This window comes from Lampetra fluviatilis, chromosome 36 (assembly GCF_964198595.1).
Source record: "Lampetra fluviatilis chromosome 36, kcLamFluv1.1, whole genome shotgun sequence".
NCBI classification, from domain to species: Eukaryota; Metazoa; Chordata; class Hyperoartia; order Petromyzontiformes; family Petromyzontidae; genus Lampetra; species Lampetra fluviatilis.
This window is the reverse complement of record NC_136310.1, coordinates 10,071,782-10,084,936: the sequence shown is the minus strand read 5'-3', so window position 1 is coordinate 10,084,936 and position 13,155 is coordinate 10,071,782. Positions and strand designations below refer to the sequence as shown.

General features: G+C 52.0%; 1 protein-coding gene across 6 annotated transcripts in view; it reads left to right on the top strand.

Moving 5' to 3' along the window:
* The window catches only part of USP48 (ubiquitin specific peptidase 48), a 38,386-nt gene that overhangs the window by 23,161 nt on the left and 2,070 nt on the right, over positions 1-13,155 (top strand). For 2 of the 6 annotated variants that reach the window (XM_078873350.1, XM_078873348.1), the window contains exons 23-27: positions 3,812-3,841; positions 6,840-7,016; positions 7,234-7,359; positions 9,726-9,774; positions 10,434-10,460. In XM_078873350.1, the coding sequence (XP_078729476.1) occupies positions 3,812-3,841; positions 6,840-7,016; positions 7,234-7,359; positions 9,726-9,774; positions 10,434-10,460 (409 nt within the window). Of the gene's footprint in view, positions 1-2,698; positions 3,202-3,811; positions 3,842-6,839; positions 7,017-7,233; positions 7,360-9,725; positions 9,775-10,433; positions 10,461-13,155 lie in introns of those variants that run through there. The other 4 variants (XM_078873349.1, XM_078873353.1, XM_078873351.1 and 1 more) reach the window with 4 other exon arrangements.

Genomic DNA, 13,155 nt, shown 5'->3' with positions numbered 1-13,155 from the left:
AGGCGATCCACATATACAAATACAGAGACAATTTCAACCGAGAAGATGGATTCTGGCTCAGCAATCATTGGAAGGACGTAATAAACCACTTCGGATCTTAACTGATTGTTGTTCACGTTTATGGTGACTTTCAGACCGCAGTCCACTCACTGGCATTAACTGTGTATCTTGTGTTCTCCACAGGGAATGCATTATTTGCTCCGCTGCGGATTTCCTGCCACCGTTTTCCCATTCACATGTTTCATTGCTTCTACATGCTATTAACATGCCCTCCCTTTGTTAATGCTACCCCCCCCTCCCTTTGGTGCTGCTGATCCTGCATAATGCATGGGCATAATATGACTTTGAAACCCCCCCGCCCACCTCCTACGCATTTCCCATGAATATGCTAAATTCCTCTTGATATGCACATTCTTTTGTTAAGGCTCTCTTCTTCTTCCACCTCCAACTCAGCTTATATATAAGCTCCTAGCTTGGCAGTGTCTGATTCTTCACCTGAAGACGGCTGCTTGCGTTGTAGCCGAAACGTCGTGAGAATTGTTTTATTATGTTTTATTTTTATTATTTTATTACTTCCCTTCTACGTGACTTTACCGAAAGAACCAAGAAGATGAATCCCTGCAGTCACGAAAGCTTTAAATCGAAACAATGTAGAACTAATTATTTTATTTTACATCTCCCACACAATCCGATTAAAACGCCCCAGTGAAGTCGTGTTGCTATTTGCGACTCGCCCTGGAGCAGGCGGCGACAACCAAAATTGACAAAGAGGAGACACTTTTATTTTAATTCGGTAAAAAAAAATCAACTCAAATAGTTCAAGAGCCGCATTGCATGTACGTACGTGTGTGTATGCTGAACTTCTTTCACACCGTACATAGCCAGCCGTGCTAACTGGAGGTGCGGGGGAAGGACAAGAAGCTTAAATGCGCAAAAAAAAAGACGGCGGTCCTTAATAACCAACGCCACGAAGCAGCCCTTGGAGGAGTCGCGGGTTGCTGATCACCATGCCCTAGAGGAAACGGGACCACTTTGGCCAAAGCGTTATAACTGTAGTAGGTTCAAGGAGACTTGGACGACGTAGTCGGAGGCACACTTATTTATTAACCACAGTGTATATTACAGGCCGAGATATACAACACTCGAAGGGGTATCAGCCCCTTCACCCGTCTAACAGGGAGATCCCACAATCTCTGTCCCGGCTAGCCTACTCCTAGGTCCTCCACTACAGGGCTAGGGGAGGCTAGCTGACCCAGCTCTGGTTAAGCTGGGATTACGGCACCCTGAGTCCCCAGACCGGCTCTTACAAGAACATCGGCTCTGGGCTCTCGGGGCCACGCCACTGGCTTGCCCTGGTCGGTCCTGAGAAGGACAGCGATCCAGGGGAGTCCCAGGGCCTATCTAGCCGGTCTTCTTGCTTCGCTGGTTTAAGCTGAACACTGAACCCCGAGCCCTCCAGCTCACCGCCTTGTATAGCAACTCCCCCCCGAGGGGTGGGGCCGTGGGGTATCCCAGCGCCGTGTTAGCCCCCCAGGCTCAACGGTGCGGACGTTGATGTAAGCATCTCTTCGCGTACGGACATAACCACGCCCGGTGTGTTTGTTTGCCCTCCCGTAACACCTCTGCATAACCAACAACTTGGAGACTCAAACCAGCGCTTGAAGCACTGTGTGCAAATGTGTCAACGCGTTTTCCCTGACAGCTCTGACTGACTACCGTATTGATAGTTTAAAAACTAATTAACATTTTTTTTTTACCAGGTAAGGCCCCATTGAGCTATGTAGCTCTTTTTCATAAGCGACCTGGTCACAAATGATAGCCCAATAAGGCGGCTTATCGCGTGGACATTTATAGCAGCCAAATACTCTAAATGATTTTTTTTATGTGGAGGGCAAAACCGTAGGACGTGGAGAAAAATCCACGCGACCACGGGGAGAACACGCAAACTCCAAATATACAGGCGTCAGGGCGGGGATCGAACCCACTACCTTCTACGTAGCAGGCGAGGTAATGAACGTCTCACCGCCGCGTTGGGGAGCGTTGCGTAATCCGTTGCCTGAGCATGATTTGTCCACACTTTTTCGCAATGAGGGCTGCTCGTGTAAATATACAATATTGGGTTTAAAAATCAACGACATACAAATGAACAGGTCCCTCCAAAAAACACATAATGCTCCTGTTCACGAGAAGAATTTGCAATTGACCCTTTCTATTATTTCTCAACTCTATTTAGGGTTCATACTCTCAGGTTTTTTCGGTAAAGTCACGTAGGTAAAAATAAAAGTAAATAATAAAAATTATAGAAATAATAATAGAAATAAAATTATAAATCACGACGTTTCGGAGGCAACACAAGTCTCCGTCATCAGGTGGGACCGTCACAGCTACATTTACTGTATCAATTTTTAGCTGTGACGGTCCCACCTGATGATGGAGACTTTTATTATTTTATTTCTATTACTATTTCTATTATTTATTTTTTACCTACGTGACTTTACCGAAAAAAGCTGAGAGTATGAATCCTTGCAGTCATGAAAGCTTCAAATCTAGAATCCATTTAGGGTGCCGCGAATCAGAACAATGCTGGGTTGGAACCCCGGGCCTCGTGTCTCTCCTTAGCCTCGTGTCTCGCCTTAGCCTCGTGTCTCGCCTTAGCCTCGCACGCATTCTCCATGTGGCTCCCGTTCTGCCGTGACAGCGGCCCAAGCTGGCAGGAGGAAAGGAGGAGGAGGCCTCGACACCGCTGGACGCACAACGGGACTTCGTTTTCTGCACGTTGCTGATGGTCGCTAAGAAAGAGAGAAATGGGGCAGAGTTCATCCAATCGCAGACGGCTGTAATCAGGGCGCCCACATGTGACCGATTCCATCCGATCGCATGACAGTTAAAATCAGGGTCTCACATATGACAGAGTCTATTCAGTACTACATGCTGTGTTTTATTTTTCTCCACTTTAAGCGCTGTCCTCTGCATCAAGGTGTGCAGTGTGAGTGTATGTTCTTTTGACCAGCTCAAGTTTGACAACAGAGGTCTGATTCTGAATCAGTCGGGTGGCATTATCTTTTCATTGCCTGCGTAACGCTTTGTGGACTATACCTGGTCTGTCGCTCCACACGAAACTTCAGGTCTTCTTGGCCAACTCATGCCCTACCATCTCTATGGTTGCTCAACATGAAACCCTCTAATGGAACAGCTGCACTGGTTAGAAACATTCAGGCGAGCCTGCCTACGATCCATCCCGGGTGTAACTAGGCTGCATTGTGTGAGAAGCTCGCAAATCTTTTAAAGATCTCAGAGATTCTCAATGAGCTCCTCCGGCAGGCATGGTTGCTTTGGCTGGGTCATGTAGCCTGCATACTCAGCCACCGCATGCCCAAACAGCTTTTGTTTGGCTGTCTAAACGGGCACGGTACGGGCTGCAGAAGAGATGGACTGAGGCGGTACAGGAGGATGTGGAGCTGAGTGGACTTGCCGATGACCGGTACCAGCAGTGTCAAAGTCGGCCTCTATGGAGTAGGCTCGTGAAGAATGCTACTGGGCATTTGGAGGCAGTCGCTCTCCAACAACAACAGAGGGCAGAGGAGCGACGCTCACAACAACGAGCGGAGCAGACAGAGCTGGTGCATCTGCCAGTCGTTTCACTCAGCCAACCCATGCCACCTGGGTCTGTCCCGGAGTGCGCCTTGCCTGGCACAAGCACTGTGTGGTGGCGTCACCGCCACTTGGTGAAGAATGACTGCTGGTATTGTTGTTGTGTGCGTGTTGTTTGCTGTTTGTGTAACTCCGTGTCCTGTGGTGGCGGCTGCGGCAGCAGCAACCCCTCCCCGCCGCTAGACACTCGGTAAGATGAATGCTTGACCTGACGTGACACTGCACACGACTGCGAGTGAGTGGGAGCGCGTGTGTGTACATGTGTGTGTACATGTGGGGAGTGGTAGCGGTTAACGCGCTGCGCTGCGAACCCACGGAGCCGGGTTCGATTCCCGCTCACGGCCACCAACACCAGTGACGATTATCTGAACCGGTCCTGGGCCTCTCCCAACGATGTGTAAACATCGCCGCTGGGGAGACAAAGGCGGCCGGGTCCGTGGTGCTGGCCACCCGCCCCCCTCGTGTGCCGTGCCGGCCTTCAGAGGTGCTCGCTTACCAGCACTTGCCCCGATAGTCTGTTAAAGGCTACACGGGGGATCTTTGCGTGTGCCGTCACCGCGACCATCTCCGGCTCCCCCAGCCTGTGCTGAAAAAAACTAAACAACGGGAGTGAGAGGAGGGTGGATGGACGGACGGGAGGGAGGGAGGGAGAGAGACAGAGATCCTGTCAAGCTGCCCCAAGGTTCCTGTCAAACCGGTCTCTCACACCCCCCCCCAACCAACCCCCCCAAGTCACGGGTTTTGTTCAGGTGCTGTGAGCCAGCCGCAGATTTGCCTTCTAGGGACGAGATCAGGCGCAGCCTGTTCGTCTCGCTCGCTACCCGCGTGTGTGTGTCTTTGCCTGCATGTGTGTGTCTTTGCCTGCATGCGTGCGTGCGTGCGCCTGTGCCAGGCTGTTGCGTGGCAGATGCACAGGTGTTGGTTGCATCTGCCAGTCATCTCAGTCAACCAATGGATGGCACCTTGGTCTGTCCCATGACCTCCTTGTCAGCGAGCCTCCGACACTTCACGTGGCCTCAGCGTGCCCCTCACCTGAAACAAGCGCCGTGGTGACGTCGCTGCCACTTAGAAGCGAATGGCGTTGAGTGCGTGGAGCGGTGGCGCAGTGGTTAGTGCAGTGCGCTACGAACCCGGTCACCCCGGTGAAATTCACGCTCGCGGACAACATCGTTGCCGAATATATGAACCGGTCGTGGGGCCTCCTCTAGGTCGACTCAGTCTTCAATGAGTACCGAGTGCAGTGTATAAACATCAGCATTGGGGAAACAAAGGTGGACGGATATTATGCAAACCACACCACCTCCTCGTGTGCCGTGCCGGCCTTCAAAGGTGCTTGCTAACAGCACTTGCCCGAACAGTCTGTTAAGGCTATACGGGGATCTTTGTCTGTATATGGGTGTGGTGAGCGCGAGTGTAGTGGTTAGCATGCCGTGCTACGAACCCGGCGACCCGAGTTCGATTCCCGCTCACCTGTTTTGGGCCTCCCCTAGGTCAACTCAGCCCCAAATTGGTACCTGATCCAGTGTGTAAACATCGCCACTAGGGAGACAAAGGTGGCCGAGCGTGTTACTGGTCACCCACCCCCTCGTATGCCGTGCCGGCCTTCAGCACTTGCCCCAACAGTCTGTTAAAGGTCACACGGGGGATTTTGCCTTTGTGTATGTTTAATAATAATGCAATTCGTACCACGCATCATATTTCAGAGACATTAATCACTCACTCAGAGATATGGAGCCAAGCTCGGTGTCGCTTGAAAGCCAGGCAAGAGAGGTGGGGACCTTGAAGAAAGAGGTGGGAGGGCTTTCAGAATGAAGTGAGGCCTTTAATAAAGAAGTGGAGCCTTTAATAAAGAGGTGGGGCTTTCAATAAAGAGGTGGAGCCTTTAAGTGTCTCTTAAAAGTCCGTGTAGGTTGAAGGCTGCTCCTACTGCTGCTGCTGTGAATGTGCAGCAGTGGGATGATGACGATGGCTGAGCTCCAGACGAAGGGGGCTACCACGGAGACGCGACGGCCGTCAGTGGCCGTGGTCCCGGTCCTTGGTGTGTAGAGGAGGAGGTTGTGAGTCGTGCTGCTGTAGAGGAGGAGGAGGTTGTGAGTCGTGTTGCTGTAGAGGAGGAGGAGGTTGTGAGTCGTGCTGCTGCTGCTGCTGTAGAGGAGGAAAGGGGGGAGGATGAGGGGAGTGCTCCCGTGAGCTGCAGTGCAGGGCGACGGGAGAGCGAGGAGAGGTGTGGATGACGCCCGAGAGTAGAGGCGCGGTGGTGGCGCGGGCAGGAGGTTGTGCAGCTGACCCCGCTGCCGATGGCGGAGGAGCCAGCGGGAGGAGGAGAGGCAATCTGGGCGAGGACTACGTGGGGGGAGGTTGCATGGTATTTCAGCGCGTGTGTCAGTGTGTGTGTGCGCGTGTGTTGGGAGCGGTAGCGTAGCGGTTCGCGCGCTGCGATACGAACCTGGCAACCCGGGTTCGATTCCCGCTCACGGCCGACACCGTGAGCGGGTCGACTCAGCCTCAAATGAGTACCTAATGCGGTGTGTAAAATCGGCGCCACTGGGGAGACAAAGGCGGCCGGGCATGGTGCTCGCCACCCACCCCCTCGTGTGCCGTTCTGGCCTTCATAGGTGCTCGCTAAAAGCCCCTACAGTCTGTTAAGGCTATATGGGGTATCTTTATTTATTATCTTTGTGTGCGCATGTCTGTGTGTGCGTGGGTGTGTGGGTGTACACGTGTGTGTGTGTGCGCGCGTGTGTACGTGTGCGTGTGTGTGTGCACGCGTGTGTGCGTGTGTGTGCGCGTGTGTACGTGTGTGTGTACGTGTATGTGTATACGTGTGTGTGTGTGTACATACGTGTGTGTGCGTGCGCGTGTGTACATACGTGTGTGTGTGCGCGTGTGTACGTGTGTGTGTGCGCGTGTGTACGTGTGCGTGTGCGTGTGTGCGTGCGCGTGTGCGTGCGCGTGTGCACGTGTGCACGTGTGTGTGTGTGCACGTGTGTACGTGTGTGTGTGCGTGTGTGTATATACGTGTGTGTGCGCGCGTGTGTACGTGCGTGTGCACGTGTGTGTACGCGTGTGTGTGTGTGCACATGTGTGTGTGTGTGCACGTGTGTGTGTACGTGTGTGTATACGTGTGTATACGTGTGTGTGTGTGTGTATATACGTGTGTGTACGTGTGTGTGTGTGCGCACGTGCAGCAGGCCAACGGGCTGAAGCGGCGCCGCGTCAGCCCGGTCGAGAGCCCCGGCTCCGCAGCAGCAGCAGCAGCGGCGGCGGAGGCGGCGGTGCGGCGCAGCGCTCGGCACCGCCGCGTGCGCGGGGAGAAGGGCCTCGTGGTGTCGGCACGGCAGACGCTCCGCGAGCTCAAGATACAGGTCCACCGCCGCACGACACACGCCCACGCCGACGACGCGTGGATACACGTTCTAGCCGGTTCCGGACCTCCTCCGGACTGACTCGGCCTTAACTGAGACAAAGGCGGCCGGCCGTGGTGCCCGCCGCCCATCCCCTCGTGGGCCGTGCTCGCGAACAACGCTTTCCCCAGCGGTCTGTTAAAGGCCGCACGGGGGATCTTTGTGTCTGCGTGTACAGATCATGCACGCGTTCTCAGTGGCTCCGTTTGACCAGAACCTGTCGGTGGACGGCCGGATCCTGTCGGACGACTCCGCCTCCCTTGGCCACTTGGGCGTCCTCCCCAACTCCGTCATCCTGCTCCAGGTCTCCACCGCTCGCCCCATCGCCGTGACGACCCCTCCCCCCGGTCGCCGTGGCGACCGCTCGCTCGCCCAGTCACCGTGACGACCGCTCGCCTAGTCGCCCTCACGGCCGTTTGCCCAGTCGCCGTGACATCTGCTGGCCCTGTTGCCATGACAGCTGCTCACCCAGTCTCCATGGTGACCACTCGCCCTGTTGCCATGGCAATGTCCTAGATGTGATGCGCGCCGTGACAAATACGCGGCTAATCACCACGACAACTGTTCATGCAGTTCCCGTGGTGATAACAACTGTCCTGGTCACCGTGACGAACGTTTGCTCAGTCACTGCGGCAACATCTTGCCAGGTCGCCGTGGCGATGGCTAGCGTGTGCGCTTTATTCTTTCACCATGGCGATGACGACTACGATATGTCGATGAGATGGTGGTGATGATGATGACGATCGTGGTGATGACGATGGATGGTGACCCAAGTGAGCGTGGTGATAATGATTACGATGATGATTCATAATTAAGGTTTGTGTGGGGTTAGGTCTTGTCGTAAACCCTCTACCACCCGACACGGCCAATGGGTAATAGTGGTCTTGTGACTGGAATCCACTCATCGTTACACCATTTGTGTACGTACGTATGTTGAACTTCTCTCGCACCGCACGTAGCCAAGCGACTGCCGATGGCTTCACGGCATCTGCTTAAGGACCCGAATCAGGAAGCGTTTTCACTCGAGATCCGAGCTCCCGTTCATAACAAAGCCGATGATTCAGAATGCGAATTTTGGAATCGTCGTTTATCCTGGAAGATTCCGATGGGCTGTGAAGTTCCTTTTCACGGATGTCCAGCAGTAGGGGCACGGGGGGTGTGGGGGTCATCGTGTTGCATCAACAACCAACAATACAAACTTTAGACGATGTGAGTGCAAGATAGAGGCAAGGTAAGCAAGCCTCTGAAAATAAATAAAAATAATAATAATAAAGCATGGATGTACAAATTGCACAAGCATGAACATCCCTGCCGATTTGTCAACACCAAAAGTGAGTTTGGGGCAAGGTAGCAAAGCAACAACAACAGTCCCAGACCACAACAAGACAACCACAACAACAACAGTCCCAGACCACACCAAGACAACCACAACAACAACAGTCCCAGACCACACCAAGACAACCACAACAACAACAGTCCCAGACCACACCAAGACAACAACAACAACAGTCCCAGACCACACCAAGACAACCACAACAACAACAGTCCCAGACCACACCAAGACAACAACAACAACAGTCCCAGACCACACCAAGACAACAACAACAGTCCCAGACCACACCAAGACAACAACAACAACAGCAGTCCCAGACCACACCAAGACAACAACAACAACAACAGTCCCAGAACCACACCAAGACAACAACAATAACAATAGTCCCAGACCACACCAAGACAACAACAACAGTCCCAGGCCTCACCAAGACAACAACAACAGTCCCAGACCACACCAAGACAACAACAACAACAGTCCCAGACCACACCAAGACAACAACAACAACAGTCCCAGACCACACCAAGACAACAACAACAGTCCCAGACCACACCAAGACAACAACAACAACAGCAGTCCCAGACCACACCAAGACAACAACAACAACAACAGTCCCAGAACCACACCAAGACAACAACAACAACAATAGTCCCAGACCACACCAAGACAACAACAACAGTCCCAGGCCTCACCAAGACAACAACAACAGTCCCAGACCACACCAAGACAACAACAACAACAGTCCCAGACCACACCAAGACAACAACAACAGTCCCAGACCACACCAAGACAACAACAACAACAACAGTCCCAGAACCACACCAAGACAACAACAACAACAATAGTCCCAGACCACACCAAGACAACAACAACAGTCCCAGACCACACCAAGACAACAACAACAACAGTCCCAGACCACACCAAGACAACAACAACAACAGTCCCAGAACCACACCAAGACAACAACAACAACAATAGTCCCAGACCACACCAAGACAACAACAACAGTCCCAGACCACACTGAGACAAGAATTCCGGATGACATCTCCAGCGAAACGTCATCACCTTTTGAAACGTCGTGAGATCGCTCTCCAACAACAACAACAACAACAAACAACAACAAACAACGCCACCGTTGTACGTTTGTCCACGTCTAGATTCACGCGATGCACTTTCATTCGTTGGCTGTGCCGGGTGGAGGAGGGGTCTCCGACACATTGGTCACTCACACGACGACCTGACCTTTTAAAAAATACAACAATTAACGATGGCGAAGATGGTGATGAAGGTGATGAAGGTGATGAAGGTGATGATGATGATGACGTTTCTGCCCGCAGGCCGACGAGCCGATTGCAGACTACTCGAGCATCGATGACATCACGCAGGGTGAGAGATGGCTTGTCGCCTGTGTTGCGCCGCGTGCTGTGTGACCGACTGTTACGTATGACGCTGTCTGTGTGTGTGTATGACAATGTGTGATTGTGTCTGCATGACGCTCTCGGTGTGTGCGTGTGTGTATGACGCTAAGTGTATGATGCTATGTGCGTGTGTGACGCTGTCTGTGTGTGTATGACGCTGTGTGTGCGTGTATGACTGTGTGTGTGTGTATGACGCTGTGTTTATGTATGACACTGTGTTTGTGTCTGCATGACGCTCTTGGTATGTGCGTGTGTGTATGATGCTAAGTGTATGATGCTGTGTGTGTATGTGTGACGCTGTGTATGTATGGAGAGTGGCAGTGTAGCGGTTAGCGCTATGAACCTGGCTACCTGAGTTCGATTCCCGCTCACGGCCAACACCAGTGACGATTATCTGAACCAGTCCTGGGCCTCCGCTAGGTCAACTCAGCCTCAAATGAGTACCTGGTGCGGTGTGTAGTAAACATCGCCACTGGGGAGACAAAGGCGGCCGGCCGGGTGTGGCGATGGCCACCCACCCCCTCGTGTGCCGTGCCGGCCTTCACAGAGGTGCTCGCTAACGGCACTTGGCCAAACAGTCTGTTAAAGGCTACACGGGTGATCTTTGTCTTTGTGTGTGTGTTGCAGTGTGCTTGCCGGAAGAAGGCTTTAAAGGTAAGTCCTCCGCCACTTTGCTCACAAAGTTTCTGTGTTCGCTTCGGAAACTCCTCCCTCCTGTTTCGTCTGTCCCGGTCTGTCTGTCGTCTGTAACTTTCTCTCTGTCTGTCTCATTCTGTGTCTGTCTCTATCACTCTGTCTCGCCCGGTATGTCTATATCTCTCTGTCTGTCTCATTCTGTATCTGTCTCTATCACTCTCTGTCTCGCCCGGTATGTCTTTATCTCTCTGTCTGTCTCATTCTGTGTCTGTCTCTATCACTCTCTGTCTCGCCCGGTATGTCTATATCTCTCTGTCTGTCTCATTCTGTATCTGTCTCTATCACTCTCTGTCTCGCCCGGTATGTCTATATCTCTCTGTCTGTCTCATTCTGTATCTGTCTCTATCACTCTCTGTCTCGCCCGGTATGTCTATATCTCTCTGTCTGTCTCATTCTGTGTCTGTCTCTATCACTCTCTGTCTCGCCCGGTATGTCTATATCTCTCTGTCTGTCTCATTCTGTATCTGTCTCTATCACTCTGTCTCGCCCGGTATGTCTATATCTCTCTGTCTGTCTCATTCTATATCTGTCTCTATCACTCTGTCTCGCCCGGTATGTCTATATCTCTCTGTCTGTCTCATTCTGTATCTGTCTCTATCACTCTCTGTCTCGCCCGGTATGTCTATATCTCTCTGTCTGTCTCATTCTGTATCTGTCTCTATCACTCTCTGTCTCGCCCGGTATGTCTATATCTCTCTGTCTGTCTCATTCTGTATCTGTCTCTATCACTCTGTCTCGCCCGGTATGTCTATATCTCTCTGTCTGTCTCATTCTATATCTGTCTCTATCACTCTGTCTCGCCCGGTATGTCTATATCTCTCTGTCTGTCTCATTCTGTATCTGTCTCTATCACTCTGTCTCGCCCGGTATGTCTATATCTCTCTGTCTGTCTCATTCTATATCTGTCTCTATCACTCTGTCTCGCCCGGTATGTCTATATCTCTCTGTCTGTCTCATTCTGTATCTGTCTCTATCACTTTGTCTCGCCCGGTATGTCTATATCTCTCTGTCTCATTCTGTATCTGTCTCTATCACTCTCTGTCTCACCCGGTATGTCTATGTAGTATTGTACAGACGGACTCTTCAACGTCTTTTGTAGCACACACTTTTATTCGTCTTATTGACACAGTCCCTATGCACTGAGGGGTATACGGTCCCCTCACCCGTTACACTCAGAACGTACAAGCCCCCGTACCCTACAGGCTACTTAATATCCCGCTCTTTCAGTGTCCTCTGACTGGACCTAGGGAGATGTCTCCCCGACCACTGGTTACTCTGAACCCTAGCCCTTATAAGGGCTGGAGGGCTTGGTCCAGGGTCCTAGGCTTCTTCCGCCGTCTTGGGTCTTCGTGTAGTCCAACTCCCCGAGAGCTCTGAGCGCTCTGGCTTTATACTTGTTCGTGGCCGGGTTGTCCAATCCCCGGCCACCTTGTGGAACCCTGTGATTGGTCGTTCCCAATCTGCTTTTCGATCCCAATTCACCCTATCTGACCCTGACCGTTTGGTCGCGCGGGAAAACCTTGTTTACGGTCAGCTCTCACAGCTTGTGAGACCCTGACCGTTAGTTTGAGCGGGAAAACCTTGTTAACGATTTGCTCTCCCAGTTTGTGAACATCGAGTGGGTAACTCTACTACATCTATATCACTCTGTCTGTCTCATTCTGTATCTGTCTCTATCACTCTCTGTCTCGCCCGGTATGTCTATATTTCTCTATCTGTCTCATTCTGTATCTGTCTCTATCACTCTCTGTCTCGCCCGGTATGTCTATATTTCTCTGTCTGTCTCGTGCATTCTGCCTATATCACTCTGTCCGTCTTATTCATTCTGTCGCGTGGAACCACGCGCGTGCGTGCGTCTGCATGCGTGCACTTCCATACAACAACTCATTCACTGCCACAACCTGCTTTTATTTTTACATTATCAACAGCTCGAAATAGTATTACAAAAAAATTCTCTCTCACTGCATAGATTTGTCTATGGGTATTAATCTGCTCCCATTGCAATGAGATGCGTGCACGTCATCTAAAAACTAAAACAATTCTGACTTTATCGGTGCCCGAAGCTCCCACAATGCCATGCGGGGGGAGCGCTGCGCGTGTCACGGTTTGGCGCCAGCTCACGTAGAGTGGTGGCGGTCGTGTCGCTCGCGGTTTTCCGCGGCGAGTGACGGCGTCGTTAAACACAGCGGGCGCTGCCTCTCTGCCTCTCTAAGCGCGCTTCTGCGATTGGCCGGTGAACGATGGTGGGGGGGGACACACTACCCGCGACCCGTTTCGCAACGGGGAAGGGGTGAATGTGGTGACGCTTTGGGTGGGCAGATTTGTGCCGGAAAGGCGAATGAGCCTCCTGGTGCGGTGCATGAACGTGAGCACTTGGGAGGTAAAGGCCCTCTGACAGCACTTGCCCCTACTGTCTGTGTAGGCTGCGTGGGGGGTCTTTGTCTTTGGTTCGTGGCTTTGGTGGCTGTTGGCCATGAGGATCTATTCTCTCTGTTTGTCTACGTTAGTGATGGATTGTCTGTGTGTGCGTGTGTGATGTGTTATCTGTGTGTGTGAGTGTGTAAATGAATGATGTATTGTCTGTGTGCGTGACTATGTAAGTGAGCAATGTTGAACACGTAGCAGACTTTTGCGACCAATATTCGTAATAAGG